This window comes from Tamandua tetradactyla, chromosome 13 (assembly GCF_023851605.1).
Source record: "Tamandua tetradactyla isolate mTamTet1 chromosome 13, mTamTet1.pri, whole genome shotgun sequence".
Classification (NCBI taxonomy): domain Eukaryota; kingdom Metazoa; phylum Chordata; class Mammalia; order Pilosa; family Myrmecophagidae; genus Tamandua; species Tamandua tetradactyla.
Window position 1 is genome coordinate 72,169,337 of NC_135339.1, and position 18,736 is coordinate 72,188,072.

Consider the following 18,736-nt stretch of genomic DNA (forward strand, 5'->3'; position numbering starts at 1 on the left):
ATCTGAATAGGACTAAGGTAAATCAGAATACAGGGTAAAGGAGGATATGGTCCATATTTTAAAGCATCAACTTCTGTGTGAGACCAAAGGAAGAACTGTTTATTTGATGCAAAATTTATATTTTGGTTAACGCATTATCAGATTTAACTTGTATGCTCAGTTCATTCAAACACCATAATTACATGGAATTTTGAATAGGCGTGAGATCTTGTTGATTTGTATAGGTTAATGTGATGCCCTGTTATATCCCAGAGTAATTTGGGCAGAGAATAAAAAAATGTTTGTAAAGTCCCCTTGGGGGACTAGAAAGAAAGGGGAAATATTCAATTTCACCATTTGGGGAATTCCTGATATTCTTGCAGGTAGCGGGGACAACCAATTCAATAGGCTGAGTCCTCAATCTTGGGGCTCTCCCCTATGAAGCCTGTTCATACAGAGGAAAGCTAAGCCTACTTAAAATTATGCCTAAGAGTCACCCCCAGAGAACCCCTTTTGTTGCTCAGATGTGCCTCTCTCTCTAAGCCAACATGGCAAGTGAACTCACTGCCCTCTCCTCTTCATGGGACATGACTCCCAGGGGTGTAAATCACCCTTGCAATATGGACAGGATTCCTGGGATGAGCTGGGACCCAGCATCATGGGATTGAGAAAACCTTCTTGACCAAAAGAGGGAAGAGAGAAATGAGACAAAAACAAGTTTCAGTGGCTGAGAGATTTCAAACAGAGTTGAGGAGTTATCTTAGAGGTTATTTTTATGCATTATATAGATAGCCCTTTTTAGTTTATGATGTATTGGAGTGGCTGGAGGGATGTACCTGAAAGTATTGAGCTGTGTGCCAGTAGCCTTGATTCTTTTTTTTTTTTTAAACTGTTTTTATTGTATAGTATAACATATATACAAAGCAAAGAAATAAAAAAGCAATAGTTTTCAATTCACTCTACAAAAAGTGGTTACAGAACAGATCCCAGAATTTGTCATGGGCTACCGTACAATCCTCTTATTTTTCCTTCTAGCTGCTCCAGAATATAGGAGGTTAGAGGGCTTAAATACGTTATCATCACATTCGACTTTTTTTCCTGTTTTTTTTGTGAAAAATAACATATATACAAAAAAGCTATAAATTTCAAAGCACAGCACCACAATTAGTTGTAGGACATATTTCAGACTTTGACAGGGGTTACAATTTCACAATTTTAGGTTTTTACTTCTAGCTGCTCTAAAATACTGGAAGCTAAAAGAGATATCAGTTTAATGATTCAACATTCATATTCATTTGTTAAGTCCTGTCTTCTATGTATAATTCTGCCATCACCTTTGATCTTTCCATACCTCTCTTTGGGATTGTTTGGGCTCTGGCAATTATGAATTTTTGATATTAGAAGGATCTGTCACTAATATAGGGTAGGGAGATGGAACTATCTAATGTTCTGGAGAGGTTGGTCTAGGTTTCAGGACTTATCTGGACCAGGGGCCCATTCTGGAGGTTGTAGGTTTCTGGAAAGTTACTCTAGTGCCTGGAACACTTATGAAATCTTATATATTGCCCTAGGTGTTCTTTAGAATTGGCTGGAATGGTCCTGGTTGGGGTTTGGCAGGTCATGATAGGTAGCAAGGTTTACCTGAAGCTTGCGTAAGAGCAACCTCCAGAGTAGCCTCTCGACTCTATTTAAACTCCCTCTGCCACTGATACTTTATTAATTACACTTCTTTTCCCCCTTTTGGTCAGCATGTAATTGTTGATCCCACAGTGCCAGGTCTGGATTCATCCCTGGGAGTCCTCTCCTATGTCTCCGGGGAGACTTTCACCCTTGGATGTCATGTCCCATGTAGGGGGGAGGACAGTGATTTCCCTTGCAGAGTTGAAGCTTAGAGAGACTGAGGCCACATCTGAGCAACAAAAGAGGTCCTCCAGAAGTAACTCTTAGGCATGCCTATAAGTAGTCTAAGCTTCTCTACTACCTACATAAACTTCACAAGAGTGAGCCTTATGATCGAGGGCATGGCCTTTTGATTTGGGTGTCCCTAAGGTTTAACACAGTATCAGGGGATTCCCTGATGATAAGGTTTAGTAGTTCCATAATCTTTCTCCACTCCCTCAGGGGACTTTGCCAATACTTTTAGATTATCTGTTTAGTATACTCTAGAATGTTTCCAGGCATTACAATAACCTATTCAGGATTAAAAGACCTCTTTCTTATTTTGTGCTTCCTGTGTTTCAGTTGTTCAAAACCTATACAGATAGGTTGAATTAGATTATGCACTATAGAAAATTTCAGTTCCAGATCAAATAAACCTTTCTTCCATTGGTCTCAGAGAGTATGTGTGGTTCTAAAATATAGACACTGTCTTCCTTACCCCTATGTTCTGAATTGCTTTAACCCCAACCCGTTCGGCTTCATTCTTAACACTTAAATATCAAGTTATATATATATATATAAATGTATAAAACATATATAAAACAGCCTCTCAAAATCCAGAAATAATAATCACCGCTCTGGACTTAATGTGTCTACTCTAAAAGCTTACAGTCTAGGCCCCTGTTTTCTTATAAGCATTTTCTAAAGGTGATAGCCTTGATTCTTGAAAATGATTGTATAAAGATATTGCTTGTACGTTATGACTGTGTGATTGTGAAAAGCTTTTGTCTGATGTTCCTTTTATCCAGAGTATGGACACATAAGTAAAAAAATAAGGACAATAAATAAATAAATAATGGGGGGATAAGTGGTAAAAAAAATAATTGGCTAGGTTAAAATACTAGTTGTCAGTGAGAGAGAGGAGTAAGGAGTATGGGGTATATGAGTTTTTTCTTTTTTTCTTTTTGTCTTTTTTTTTTTGGAGTGATGCAAATATTCTAAAAATGATCATGATGATGAATACACAACTATGTGATGATTTTGTGAGCCATTAATTGTATACTTTGTATACATTAATTGTATGTGGGAGACAATATCTCAATAAAAATATTAAAGAAAAAAACAAACACCACCACCGTTAATATTTTGAGGAACGTTTTTCCAGTCTTTAAAAAGATCCATTGAGTTTATTAATGTATCTACTTTTCTTTATTTCTTTTATTCTTGTATTTCTCATATTCTTGAATTCTTTCTTGTATAGCTTTTTCTTGTTTATGTTTCAAACCAAAGGCAGGAAAGCTTAAATTTGCATTTTTCCCTTAGCAACAAGGCAAGCCTGCTTTCAACTTCTAAGCTAGCCAAAACTTGTTTTTCTCTGTTAGGGGTGGTGCAAATGGGTGAGAATATAGAAATATCATCTTTTTTTTTTCTGTTTAAACAAAAACGGGGCTATGTTTAAATTAAATTTTCTGCTATTGTGTCTACAAATCAACAAAATGTAAGCTGCTAGAAGTAGACAAGAGAACCTATTCTAGTATGGTATTCATATTATTAAATAACAATGAAATTCCAGTTTCAGAATATTTGAAGTGGCACTCTAAAAACACTGTATCTAAAAGGACAATCGAAGTCAATGTGGACTATTTCCTCTTTATGAGGGAGATTATAATAGTATGTCCATATTTTGCATTGTTATATAAATTTACTGGGTATGGTATAGCAATAACTAAACTAATTCCCTTTTATAGCATTAACAATAAAGCATGGCTGATGCTTTTCTTCTTTTCCCCCTTCTTTTAGGTCTACACACAATGAGCTGGAAAAGAATCGGTAAGTTTTTTGAGGTGTAGTTTTAACTTAACTTTAAAAAGCAGGCTCATCATTTTATCTGTGAAAATAATATGAGTCGATATGTAGTTGTATTTTGTTGTTTAAATGTTTAGAGATCATGGTTCTGAAATATAAGTGTTTTATCCAAAAATAAAATACTTTAAAAGTAAGCTTATATTATCTAAATTGGAAGTAAATATTTTTAAAGCTCATTTGGATTTTGAGTTTATGGGGTTCCTTCTTTATTTCTGTCTCTGAACACAGGTTCATTGTGATGGACTCATGGCTCACATATGGTTTTACTAAAGGATTCTGTTTCTGAATTGTAGGTAATAAACAAATTGGAGGGCATTGAATTTCTCTGTATTTGTAGTTTTTTCATTCATTGGTTTATTCATGCATTCAACTTTACCAGGCAGTATGAACTGTTTGTCAGTGAAGCCAGGCACAATGATTGACATGGGAAAATAGGAGAATGTGTAAGATATATCTGTCCTTAAGGAATTTATATGTTTGTGGGAGAAACAGGCAATTAAAAAACAGTGTGGTAATGGAATGGAGAAGCAGAAAGATCAATTCAGAAGGCCATCTGATTCCTCTTTCAGGAAGGTTTTTCAAAGGAGGATGAGTGAGCATTGTCTATTGAGGAAACTGCACATTTACTATGAGTGTAAAAGATTGTAGCATGAGAGGCAAGGCAGGCCAGATGTGAAAGGGTCTTATCAACTATGCTGAAGAGTTTGGACTTTTACCAGAGAGCAATAGAGAGTAGCTGAATAATTTTAAGATGGATTATCACATGATTAGATTTCTGTTTTAGAAAGATCATTTTGGCTAGTGTGAAGAATTGGTTGTTTGGGAGAAGGGAAACCAAAGACAGAAAGACCCTTTTGGAAGCTATTCAGTAATCCAGGTGTGAGATAAATGTAGCCTAAACAAACCTAGAAGTAGATAGAATAAAGAGATAGTATGGAGTAGAATCAATAGAAATTGATTAGATGGCTATGAAAGGTTAAATTTTACATGATATTACACATTTGTTGAGAAAAGCAGTGTAGGAAGAAGACAAGTTTGGGAGAGTTGAGGATTTTTGAAGTATGATATTCTCTTTTTGGCACAGAAAGTAGACTAATAACCAACAAACTGGAACCATCTGTACTAGTTATTTTTGACAAACAAAATCTCCTATTACCTTCAACTACTTTTCATGCCCGCTTTTTAACAGAAAGGGCTGTACAGATTGATTAGTCTAACTGCCTCATTTTGCAGATGAGTTCAAGTGTCACATCCTCTGAACAGTCTTAGCATAGCCCTCCAGGCAGACCTATTGGCTTTTACCATATTGTTTGCACAATACCTGTTCATATTTCCTATTATAAGATTTAATCAGATAGTTTTATAATTACCTGTTCATATGTCTCTTTCTGCCAGATGGCTATGACTGCCTCCAAGGCAGGAATTCTGTCTTCAATTTTGTATCCTCAGTGTATAGCACTTGATACATGTACAGTAGGTGGCGGTTGTCAGACTGAATGATGGATAACACTAAAGCTTAAAGTCTAGTGGTCTAGTCATAGATATTTTGCTAGTTTATGGCAGAGCAGTTCAGCAGGAGACTGTCCTTCAGAATCTCAGTTTTGCTTTATATTTCTGTTACATTAAAGATCTGGGTGGATTAAAGGAAGTATTTAACTAAACATAGCACAAAAGACCAAGAAATGACACCTCTGGGACTGCAAAAATAAAATTTTACATTGAACTTTAAAACAGAGCACAGAGTATATTTTGGGTCACAAGGGTTAAATACCAATAAACATGCTTTTATTTTGCCTGTCTGGATATGGTCCTTGGGAGATTGCCATTGGAAACCTGGCCTAAAACTTTTAACATTGGAAAAAGAGTCTTTTTTCAGTTAAGTTTGGAAATGGAGCTGTTAAATTGTTAAGTAAGCTTTAATACATTCCGCATATTATTACTGACATTGATGACTGTTTAAAAACTTCAGGGAAAAAGGTATGGGTATCATTCATAGTATTACCTTTGATTCACCCTATGAGTTATAGTTGTTCAATCTACTGTCCGACTGTGGCATAGGTGTAAGACATTTGTGCCTTTTATCAGCTAGGTTCGAGACCATCTTGATGAAAGTCTTTTGTTCCTATTTTCTTTTATTTACCTAATACTTTCTGGCTGGTTTCTTACCCTCCTTCACTTAAGGCATGGTTTCCTTATCCACTTCTGTTCTCTGCTAGCCCTAGAAATGGATGTCTGTTGGCCCCAGAAGCCTGAGTAAACATTTGTTTATTTCTTGACTTATTTCTTCCCCTCTCTCTTCCTCCCTTCTCCTTCTCTTCACTGAGGCTTTAATGAAAGGTGATATGGAGTTAACCTTTTCAAGGCATTTTTATTTTTAAAGGGGGCATTTAGCAATACAAATAAATCTCTGATTTAGTGGAATGTGACAGAGGGTCAGGTCAGTACCAAAGGATGAATCAAATTTAATAACCTATCTCACTTCTGAAAAGTCATTGACCTGTGATCTAGCAATATATATATAGGTAGACTCAAAGATTTAAAGTAGTATTTTACAGATTTAAGCATGTATTGTTGTTATATTTTTTAAACCTTTGACCAGTTTTATATATATATATATATATATATATATATATATATATACACACACACACACATATATGATCCTTTTTACCAAGGACTTTACAAAGATTTTGTTTGACATGTTTAAAAAAAAATTAGCCTAGCTTTGGTATCCTTTAAAATGTATAGAATTTTGGCTTTACTTTTCATTTGCTTTTGATGGTAAGTCTGTATAAGGAAAGCAACTCACTATAAGAAGGAAGTTTGATTTTGTCTTCATACTGAAAAGACAGTTCTAAAAAGTAGTTCATATTCTTGAACTTTTGCCAGTTCAAAATACAGTATATTCATGTCAGATTTTTTTTTTTCTAGCCTGGTTCTAAAATATTGCATGTAAACCTGTTTTGAAGTACTGTTTTCTACGGGGCAAATGCAGTGAGAATTAGAATAGGTGATTTTAAATTATTAATGAATGGCAGAGTAATTCCTGATGGCTATCTTAAATAAAGCCTTAAGACTGCTGAAGCCCACGGTTTGGCCTTGAGAAGACTATAGCCAAAAAATGTTGAGGTCATTGCTCACTTCCAGGTCTTAGAGGGAAGCCCAAGGTGGAGATTTGGAGTCTGGCACACCCAGAGTAGTTTGCTCTGGCTTACAATTACCCCAAGATCCCACAGCCCATTGGGAAGTCTTAGGTAGTTTGAGGACTGAAACAGAAAATCAGATTCTCTTGAATAGGTCCTGGGAGCTTATTTTTACCTAAAACCCTATTCCCTACACTGCACGTAGTCTAGATGGTACAGAGTACTTGGTTACCTGTGTACTCACCCTGTCCCCCTGACACATGATAGGTATGACAGGTACAGGAGGTGGAAGGGAATCTGAATATCTTTAGATGTTCTGCATTCTTCAGGAACTTGTGTAAATCATGTCATGGTTAACTTAACCAGTCTTGGAGATTTAGCAATTAAGAACTTACTTTGTCCATTGGCTTATTTTATAATCTGAGTCCTTTGCCAGAGAAGAAACCATTCAGTGCAGATTCTAGATCGCTTCATTGCCTTTTCATTTTCTTAATTCAAATTACTGATGATGTTTTGGAAAGAGGCAACAACTTTAATAGTACTTTAATGGTCAGGAACCTTAGTGCTGACTGCAGGAGAGGCCATTCAACCTTAATAGCTGTCATTCAATCAAAACAAAAGACTTACCCTGATTACAAGTTTGGCAGACCTGGAAGGGCCAAATGAGGACACTAGACTAATACTTTCTAGGCAGAGCAAAAGTGCCTCAGTACTTGTGATAGAAGACAAGGATGTCTGTTGAATGGTAGTAGGTGTCCTCCATCTAGGGACTTTCTTATACATATAAAGATGAAAATTAGCATTTATGGTGTACTCACTGTGTGTTCCCACTATGCAAGGCTATTATATAAACCAGTAAGAGAGGAAGGCAGAGTGTGTGGGTCAGAGTGTCACTGAAATCTGGCCATTTTGACTATCATAGCTACAGTTTGAAATAAGATGGATGGGAACACAAAACATTTCTAATCAAGATCCTGTATGATCATGAATAAGATAGCTGTATTTAATATCAGTTTTGCTCTTCAGCAATGATTAATAAATACTGTGTTTGGCATCCTAGTAGATAAAAGAAGTAAACTTCTTAAACTTAATGTCATTATGGTTTGGAAATTACAGATTTTTATCTTTAAATGCTGTGCTCTAGTTAAAAATGACTAGTGAGGGTGCACAGGTGGTTCCGTGGTAGAATGTGCAGGAGACCCGTGTTCGATTCCTGGACTATGCACCCCCACCCCCACCCCCACCAAAAAAAAAAAAAAAGACTAGTGAGTGTGCTAGAATGGTGCACTAATAGTGTTTTTCAGAGAGGTCTGAAACTCACTTTTGGTTATACGATAGTTTTAGTGAATCATTTTGAGAAAGAAATAGGGTAGAATAAAAATATCAAAGTGCGCATCATAAAGTAAATAATTATGAAACTTGTGTATACAGGTCAAGATATAAAATACTGTGGATCATAGTAAAACAGCCACTACACAGAATATCTAAGGAGAATAGAATATATACTGAGGTGAGAAGAAGATACAGAATTTGAATATAAGGAAAGAAGGAAAGGGGTCAGTGTCTATAGATCCACGGAAGCAGAAGGGTACCATGATAAGCTGTGATCAGGAAAGAGTGAGTTGATTATATTGTATGGAACTGCAGGTTTATCAGATTAGTAATGGGAAATGAGGCTGGAAAGGTAGTTTGGGATTCGATCGTGGAAGGTTAATGAATGTCATGGAGTTTAGATTTTATTTTGTTGGTAGTGGTTAATTATTGCGGCTTTTGAAGGAAAGATATGGGCATGATCAAAACAGTCAGAAAAATTAAAAATTAAAAAGCACAGTCTAGCTGTAGACTTTCTTTTCCTCAAACATACCATGCTCAATTCGTTTCTGTCTTAAAGGTTTTGTACTGCTGTGCTTTCTGCTTGAAAGTTTTTCAAGTGGTTGCCTCATCATTATTTAATTCTCAACTTTTATAGGTCAGTCACCCCCTTAAAGAACAGTAATCGCCCCCCTAGTCTCTTATACTATTGCCTTTAAAAAATTTTTTTTGTTGTACATTTATAGAAAAATCATGCATAAAATACGGAGTTCGCACACAGCACCCTATTATTAATAGCTTGTATTAGTATGGTACATTTGTTATAATTCATGAAAGAACATTTTTATAATTGTACTGTTAACTATTGTCCACCATTTACAAAGGGGTTCGTTGTGTTATACAGTCCTATGCTATGTTTAAAAATGTTTTTTAGTCTATCAGTGTATATGCAACCTAAAATTTCACCTTTTAGCCATATTCAAATATATAACTTAGTGATGTAAATTACATTCACAATGTTTTGCTACCATCACCACCATCCATTACCAAATTTTATGATCAGCCCAAATAGGAACTGTACAATTTAAGCATTAATTCCCCATTCTCTACTTTCACCTGTTTCCTGGTAACCTATATTCTAGATTTTAGATTCTAACTCTATGAATACCGTTGCCTTTTATTTCACATTTATTTGTTTGAAATTGTTTGAATCAACTGACTTCTTTCACTGAAATTCAGGTTCATGAAGTTAGAGACTTTGTCTTATTTACCACTGTAAAATCAGTGTGCAAAGAAGTCATTCAATAAATATTCATTAAATGAAAGAATGATTATGCTGAGTAAGAGCTAATCAACAGGTTATCCTTTTGAATTATAATGACTTAAGTGAAAAGTGACAAATGCATAGAATACTCTTGAGAGCTCAAAAGACATAAAATAATTTCATAAGAGCAAAATGAGAGATTTAATGTTATTAAAATATAAATAAATTATATGAGAAAATTGTTTAAAAATTGATTTAAAATCCTAGTGGATTTTTACCAAGCAGGGCTTTATATTTCTTATAATGGTGCTTAAGAGGTATTTGCTTACAAGAAAGACTAAATATGGAGTTAGGGAAACCAAACATTTGTTGTAAATTTAAAGTTAAACTATAACTGCAGTTGGATCAGAAGTTTTACAGTTTTGTATTGGGCTTTATAATTCTGGAAAGTTTAGTCAAAAACTCTTCCTAGCCTTGTTTGATTACTAAGACACAAAAGGTATTAGTATGTCTCAATATGAAAGCAGATGTCTGCTCTTGTCACTTGTATTTAACATTGTACTAGAGGCTCTAGCCAGGGAAATTAGGCAAGGAAAAGAAGTAAAAGGTGTTCATATTGGAAAAGAAAAAGCAAAACTAACTCTGTTCACAGATAATCTAATCTTATGTGTAGAAAATCTTAACAAATCCACACACACCAAAAAACAACTGTTAGAACTAATAAACAAAAGTTCAGCAAGATCAATATACAGAAAACAATTGTATTTCTATATACTAGCAATAAGCAATCCAAAAAATGAAATTATGGAAATAATTCCATTTACCATAGTATAATAAAGAATAAAATACTTAAGAATAGGAAAAAGTGCAAGACTTGTACACTGAAAATGACAAAACATTGTTGAAAGAAATTAAAGAAGACCTAAATAAATGGGAAGACTAGATTTTACATATAGTAACTAACTCTTCAGCTAACCTAATTATGTTTCCATTTTTCAACAATTACAGATGAAAGTCATGTGTAATTGATAGCTTTTTCTTTCTAAAGCCTAATTAGTTTTGCTTACTTGCTTTGTGGTCATCTGTTCATACCAGTCACCACTGATGGGGAAAAGATCCTGAAGAGTTCACTGGACTTGGCAGTTTTGGTCCTAAAAGCGCTGATGTGATCATCAGCTCATGGCACTGCAAGGACTAAGGATTTTATAATTAAGACATGAAATTTACCACAGATGAGTTTCCAATTTATTATGTGGAACTAGTACCTAATGTGGTATGTGTCTGATAATGGGGAAAATTTGGGCTTCATATTGCACACAAAAAGGGTGTAGCTAAAAAGTTTTTTTTATAACCTTTAATTAATAATGCAATCCAGGAAAATTAAGGCGAGATAATGGAAGATTTGCAGCATTTTTACCGTATCCACTTAAAATGTAATAAATATAATTTTATTCTTATATCTGTATTTTTATATTTTTGTTGAACAAAAAAATTTAAAGGTATAGTAGTTGTGGAATAAGGGAGAAACAGCATTGTCCAGTGATCAGGAAGTAGCTATTGATCCAATTTTCTGATGTGGCAAATAAAAATGATGACTACTTCCCTTTTTTAGTCTAAAGTTAGAAAATGTATACCTTTCTTTCAACTTTTTTTTTATTATATAATATAACATATATACAAAGCAAAAAAAGAAAAAAGCCATAGTTTTCAAAGCACTCTTCAACAAGTAGTTATAGGACAGATCCTAGAGTTTGTCATGGGGTACCATACCAGTCCTCCCAGATTTTTCCTTCTAGCTGCTCCAGAATATAGGAGGCTAGAAGGAATAAATATTTTTTTATCATCACAATCGACTTTTTATGAAAAATAACATATGTACAAAAAAGCAATAAATTTCAAAGCACAGCACCACAATTAGTTGTAGAACAGATTTCAGAGTTTGGTATGAATTACAATTCCACAATTTTAATTTTTTACTTCTAGCTACTTTAAGATACTAGAGAGTATACCTTTATTTTTTTGCATGTAAAAGTCCTGAAGAAAATAATTATATTCCTTGTACTTTTTCAGATAGGAGTCCAGTTACAGTAGTAAGTTATAGGAGGTAATTTTAGAACACTTAAAAAGTCACTATACCTTGGAAAATGAGACACTCATTTAATAGAATTTGACTGTTTATGAAGCTGTAGAACCAGATTATATGAACATTAACTAATTATCAAACATGATCAAGAGTAACTTCATCTTTTGTCAGGTGAAATGTAATTGATGTTTTTCTTTTTGTATGCAAGTAAATGAATTTTTTAAAAGACTATTTTTATTGAGAAATCTTCACACACATACATTCCATGCATGTTATACAATCAGTGGCTCACAATATCATCACATTGTTGTGTACTCATCACCATGATCAGTAAATGAATATTTTAACTGTATTTTTATAGGGGTAGGAATGCTGAAAATTGTAGATAATCTAAAAATGACAGTCAAAGTGTACCTGTTAAGGTTAGAAATGAATGTTATGTGAGATAGAGATGAAGTGATGGGTGGGTTTGGGAGATAAAATTTATGATTAATGGAGGACGCATAGCTAGGATAAAATTACATATCTAAAGTGCAGCCAATGCAATGAAGTTATTGCAGTTGTATAGATTCACAGTTTCGGTACTAACCTTTGTCAGAAATAACTCATTAAGGCTAAGTTTTCTACTTCCTGACCTAGGCTACATATACTGCAAGGTGACAGAGGCTGACTCCGAGACAAGGATTGCATTCTAGAAACCAAGTGTTCTCTTTTCTTGAGCGCTCCGGCACCTACAGTTTAGATCAGTTCCACAGTTGATGCACAGGAGAAATGAGATCATTAGGGCTTAAAAATAACCCAGGAATATTATAACTTGAAACTCAGGTCCTAAAATTAAGTGTAGAAACAAATAAATAATAAAGGCAGACTTTAAATAATTGACATGGTAGAATGTAATAGTGAATGTGTGATAGCTTTTTGTCCGGATGTTTGCAGAATGTGTATCTCACTTCAGCTGTAACTTGTTTAAGAAAACACTACCTCTCAAACTATGAATTTGTAATTTTTTGAAAAGAATATTTTAGTAGGTTTTCCTCATATATTTGAGATGAGGCACTATACTGAAATATACTATATATTCAGCTTTCATGAATGTGTTTTATCCATAAAACAGACTTTACCTCTAAAGATCATAATTATGATACAGGAGTAGAATTCTAATTGACTTTAAGGGAATATGCTATTTGTCTAAATTCTTTTGATACATAATAAAGAAATCAGTGCAGCATTAGAGTATTAAATGCTCTAATACTTGTCAAATATCTAATTATTATAACCATGATTTAAATACATTTATTAAACTAGCATCGTCTATATTTAAAGAAATTTCTATTTTGGTACAAACTTTGGCAGTTAAAAGCATGCCAAGGAGGTACATCAGCAAGAAATCTGTCTTTTTATCAGTTGAGAGATTTCTTTAGTATCTTGCATTTATCTTTTTTTTTTTTTATTATTAATTAAAAAAATTAACTAACACAACAATAGAAATCAATCCATTCTACATATGCAATCAGTAATTCTTAATATCATCACATAGGTGTATGGTCATCATTTCTCAGTACATATGCATCGATTTAGAGAAAGAAATAGCACTACAACAGAAAAAGAAATAAAGTGATAACACAGAGAGAAAACACAAATAAAAATAAAAAGTACAAAAGTATATAAGAGAAAAAAAAAACAAAACAAACAAACAAAAAACTATAGATCAGATGCAGCTTCATTCAGCGTTCCAAGATAATTACATTACAATTAGGCAGTATTGTGCTGACCATTTTTTTTTTGCATTTATCTTTTAATAATGATTTTTTGATATATTTTAGCTGTTGTGGGGGAGAGAATAACTATTTTGTACTTGCTTGTCTACTTATTCTAGTGCATAAATCAATAGAAAGTCCCATGTGTGCCACCAGCAAAAAACCACAAGTCTAAATGAAGATTCAATAATTAGAAAGAGTTTCCTAATCTGATTACTTGCTGACCAGTTCTTGAAGACAAATTCACTTGGAAAATAAATAATTCAGCACTGGGATGAACACATGACATATTGTTCATATTCATGTTTCCTAGTTTTATTTTTGGAAAGCCAATGAAGAAAGGTAGGTTTTAATACTAAACATAGTTTTAGGAGCCAGATTTTCAAAACAGACACCTGGAATCCAATGCAGATGGCTTCTTTGGGGGAAATGTAATGCGTTGGCATGAGAGTTGTACCAAAAGTCAAAAGATGTAGTTTCTCCTTTTATCTTTACTACTGTTAGGTTATAGATGATGTATAAGTTACTTCACTTCTCTGAGTCTTGCAGGATTTTGACTGTAAAAGAAGGAGACCTAGATTATCTGTGAAATCCCCCTGCAGTGAATTTTTTAAGTGTTAGTAATTATAGACATATTAGAAACTGTATTATTATTCTGTTGTCTCTAAAATATTGCTCTTGATATAAATAGTATACAAATGTAGGTACATATATAATTCCCCACACACACACATAAAATGAAAAGGTGAAAAATAAATCAATAGCTGGACATTTACCTCATTCAAATTTTGGGACTTTGTAAAATATCTAAAACTATTACTAGAACAAAAGGTGCTATAACTACAATGATAAGGTCTTATTTTATAATGAAATAGTTTGATAAGTAGTAAATATTTATGTAAAATTAGAATTTGACCTAAGAAGCATATACTTATATTTGTGTGTGTGTGTGTGTGTGTGTGTGTGTGTGTATATAGATAGATAAAGATATGAATTCAGAATTTTAAATACTAATGACTATTTAGGGTTCTGTCCCTTTTGGAAAAGTACTTAACATTGGTTTCTAAGGAAATGGAATAAGTTAATCTTTAAACATTATGTGGTCATTTGGTCACATTTTAAAAATATTTTCTGACAAGTGTTTATTTAAAGCTCAGTCTCCAGAAATCAGGTTTTGTTATAATTGTATTGTTGTATCGAATCATTTTGATAGGCCTCAGTGATTATAGATGAGATGTACCATACTAGGAAGAAAAAATCGTAGTTATTGCACAAAACTTCAAGGAAGGAAGGCTTAGCTTATTTGAAATATTAGTCTATAAATCTGAAGAAAAAACAACTGCAGATTAGTATATTGGAATCTTACTTCATTATCATTGAGACAGTACAGTTTAGCTGTTCAATAATGTCATCACTCACTGCTTTAATAAGGCTGCCAAGTCCATTCCTAATTTCTACTGTTTTTTTTTTTTTCCTCTTCAGAGTTGTTAAGGGTTCCTAGAAATTGGATTTGTGGGCTTACTAGTTTCACTGTAAGTTTATGCTGTCCTTAATCACATCTTCCTTATGGATAGGCCATTCTCACTTCTTGTTGTCTGCCTATGGCATTTATCATAGTGACTTTTCAAACCATTTTATTTTCCTATCCCTCTGGCAGAGTGTGTGTGGGGAAAAGCACATTAGTTCGTGTATCTTCATTTTCTCTTGTATTTTCTACCTTTATACCTTTGACTCAAATTCCCTGCTCACCTTCCACATCCCTTCCCTTGAAACTGCAGTTCATACCCAGAGAGACATGAAAAAGAGTAATGAAGATGTTTAAAATGACCAAAAATTAGAAGTAACTTAGAGTTGCATTCCCATCAGTAGGGGAATGGCTAAATAAATGATTATACACTGCTACCTTGAAGCAGCAAAAAAAAGAATGAGTTAGACCTGTAGATCTGTGTGTATACATGTGCACAGATTTTCAGGATATATTAAGTGAAAAAAGCAAATTGCAAGATAGTACTTCCAGTATGCTCTCATTTATGTTAAAAAATAAAGCAAAATCATACATTTTTATATGTTGACACATAGGTATGTAAATGCTTTAGGAAAGGTCTAGAAAGATACAGGTCAGATTGATAAACTTGTTAACACTAGGGAACAGAATGAGATTCAAGGGGAAACTGTCCTGTTGATTTATTTAATTTTATTGTTAGAGTTTTTCTAAAAAAATTTTTATTATGAAATAATTTCAAGTTTTACAGGACAGTTGCAAAAATAATGCAAAACCCATACAGAGAATTCCATCTTCCCACCCAGATACCCAGATCCACCAACTGTTAACATTTTGCCATATTTGCCATGTCTGTATCTGTCCATCCATCCATCCATCCATCCATCCAACCATCCATCTATTGGGCTGTTTTTGTAAATATTCGAGAGTAAGTTGTGAACATTATCTTCTTGCACATTTACTACTTACATGTACATTTTTGAGAACAAAGAAATTCAGTATTGTAATCACCTTAAATACAGTTATCAAGTTCATGCAACATAGCCATTGATATAAATATATTCTTTATTCCAGTTTTTTTATATGTCCAAATAATGTGGGCCTTTTCTCTATTTTTTTTTTTTTTTTTAACATGGGCAGGCACCGGGAATCGAACCTGGGTCCTCGGGCATGGTAGGCAAGCATTCTTACCTGCTGAGCCACCGTGGCCCGCCCCCTTTTCTCTATTATTAGTTCCAGACCAGGATCATAGATTGCATTTAATTATCATATTCTCTGTTTTAGTTCTTTTTTTTCAGTTGTGGAAACATATATACAAAATAAACTTTCCCATCTTAACCTGTCCCAAGCATACAGTTCAGTGGGATTAATCACATTCATAGTGATGTGCTTCCCTCACCACCATCCATTTCCAGAACTTTCCCATCACCCCAAATAGAAACCTTGTACCCATTATGCATTAACTCCCTTTTCCTCCTACCACCCAGCCCCTGGTAACCTGTACTCTACTTTCTGTCTTTATGAATTTGCATACTTTAGCTATTTCATATAAGTGAGATTATACAGTAATTGTCCTTTTGAGTCTGGCCTTAATCAGTCAATGTGAAATCTTTAAGGTTCATCCATAGTGTAGCATGTATCAGAATTTCATTCATTTTTATGGCCAAATATTCCATTGTCTGGATGTACATTTTCTTTATTATTTCATCTGGTGATGACCATATGGTTGCTTTCACCTTTTGGCTATTGGAATAATGCTATGAATATTGGTATATAAATAACCATTTAAGTCCCTTCTTTCAGTTCTTTGGAATATACATATAGTAGTGGGATTGCTGGGTCATAGGGTAGCTCTCTGCTTAACTTTTTTTTTTTTTTAAGTTGTTAAATATCTTTTAATCATTCTAAAATGGCCCTTCTTTTTTTAACTATTCAATGCGTAAGTGAAATACTGATACCCACATTCATCTGGGATGATAATGTTAATACAATACCAGTGTCAATACCAAAGACGAATGAGAATGATGTCGTGTCTTTTGTCCAGAAATCATGATTTCAAGCCAATTAATCACTGAGCACCAGCAATGTGCATGAGAAGCCAATCTCACAACAGACAGAAACAGGAAAGCTATTTAGGATCTGTGCCTTGTGGTATCTTCAGTCAATAACTTCTCCATTTTATCTTCCAGAAAGTCCCCCCCAAGAAGCTGTAATTAATATACACTCACTTTCTCAGTTGTGGGAGACTTGGGTTTTGTTCATTTCTTCTCACCTTGTCCGTGTCCTTGTGTTTTTTTTTTTTTTTAACTTTTTTTATTAATTAAAAAAATTAACAAACAAAACATTAAGAGATCATTCCATTCTACATATACAATCGGTAATTCTTAATATCATCACATAATTGCATATTCATCATTTCTTAGAACATTTGCATCAATTTAGAAAAATAAAAAGACAACAGAAAAAGAAATAAAACGATAACAGAGAAAAAAAAGATTATACATACCATACCCCTTACCCCTTGCTTTCATTTACCACTAGCATTTCTCTGCTTAACTTTTTGAGGAACCACCAAACAACTTTTCACAGCAGCTGAACTACTTTACATTCCTATCAACAATATCTTCTGAGATTCCTATTTCTCCGCATCTCATGAGTGCTAGTCGTTTCCCATTTTATTAATAGTAGCCATTCTAGTGATTGTGAGATGGCATTTCATTGTGGTTTTGATTTGCATCTCCCTAAGGACTAATGATGTTGAACATTTTTTCATGTGCTTTTTGGCCATTTGTATCTTCTTTTAAAAAATGTTCAAGTCATTTGTCCATTTTTAAATTGAGTTCTTTGTCTTTTTGTTGTTGAGTTGCAGGAGTTCTTTGTATATTCTAGATACTAAGTCTTTCTCAAATACATGGTTTCCAAATATTTTTGGAATGTTTTTTGTAGCAAGACTGTTTTTGTACAAGACTGTATTATTTATGAAATTAAAAATAAAAAGTTTTTAAAAAGGCAATAAATGTAATCCTATCCGTGTATTTCCATAGATAATAAAGCTTAGAAAATCATCTAGTCTAGTATTCTTATTTTATAGATGAGGAAACTTCAGGTATTTATGTGATACCTGAAACTCAGAGTTAGAGTTCTGAAGCTATGAAAATCAGCAGTACCCCATACAGGAACTGTTTAAAAAATAGAAAAAGTGATCAGACATCGAGTAGAGATATGAATGAAGCTGATCTGGATAGGACTAAAGTATATCAAAAGACTGGGTAAAGGATATCATCCATGTTTCGAAACTTCAGCTTCTGTGTGAGACTAAAGGAAGAGATGTTTATTTGGTGCAAAATTTATATTTTGGGTAGCGCATTTCCTAATTTAACTTGTATGGTCAGTTTAGTTGAACACCATAAATACGTGGAATCCTGAATAGGGCATGAAATTTTCTTGGTTTGTCCAGGTTAGTGTGGTGACCCAATAAATCTCAGAGTGATTTGGACAGTGAATAAAGAAGTATTTGCAAAGCCCCTAGGGGGAATGGGGAGAAAGAGGGAAATACTCAACCTCCCCATTTGGAGAATTTCTGATATTCTTGCAAGCAGTGGGGACAACTAAATCAATAGGCGAGCCCTCAATCTTGGGGCTTGCCCCTATGAAACTTATCCTTGCTAAGGATAGGCTAAGCCTACTTAAAATTAGGCCTAACCTATCTCTCTCTCAGCCAACACAGCAAGCAAACTCTCGGCCCTCCCCATCTCTACGTGCGACATGACTCCCAGGGGTGTAAACCTCCCTGGCAACATGGGACAGAAATCCTAGAATAAGCTGAGACCCAGCATCAAGGGACTGAGAAAATCTTCTCAACCAAAAGGGGGAAGAGAGAAATTAGACAAAATGAAGTGTCAGTGGTTGAGAGATTTCAAACAGAGTCGGGAGGTTATCCTTGATGTTATTCTT

General features: G+C 34.1%; 1 protein-coding gene across 3 annotated transcripts in view; it reads left to right on the top strand.

The window, feature by feature from the left end:
* MXI1 (MAX interactor 1, dimerization protein) overlaps positions 1-18,736 on the top strand; it is a 127,002-nt gene that overhangs the window by 68,343 nt on the left and 39,923 nt on the right. For all 3 annotated transcript variants that reach the window (XM_077125994.1, XM_077125996.1, XM_077125995.1), the window contains exon 3: positions 3,658-3,687. In XM_077125994.1, coding sequence (XP_076982109.1) covers positions 3,658-3,687 — 30 coding nt within the window. The remainder of the gene's footprint in view (positions 1-3,657; positions 3,688-18,736) is intronic.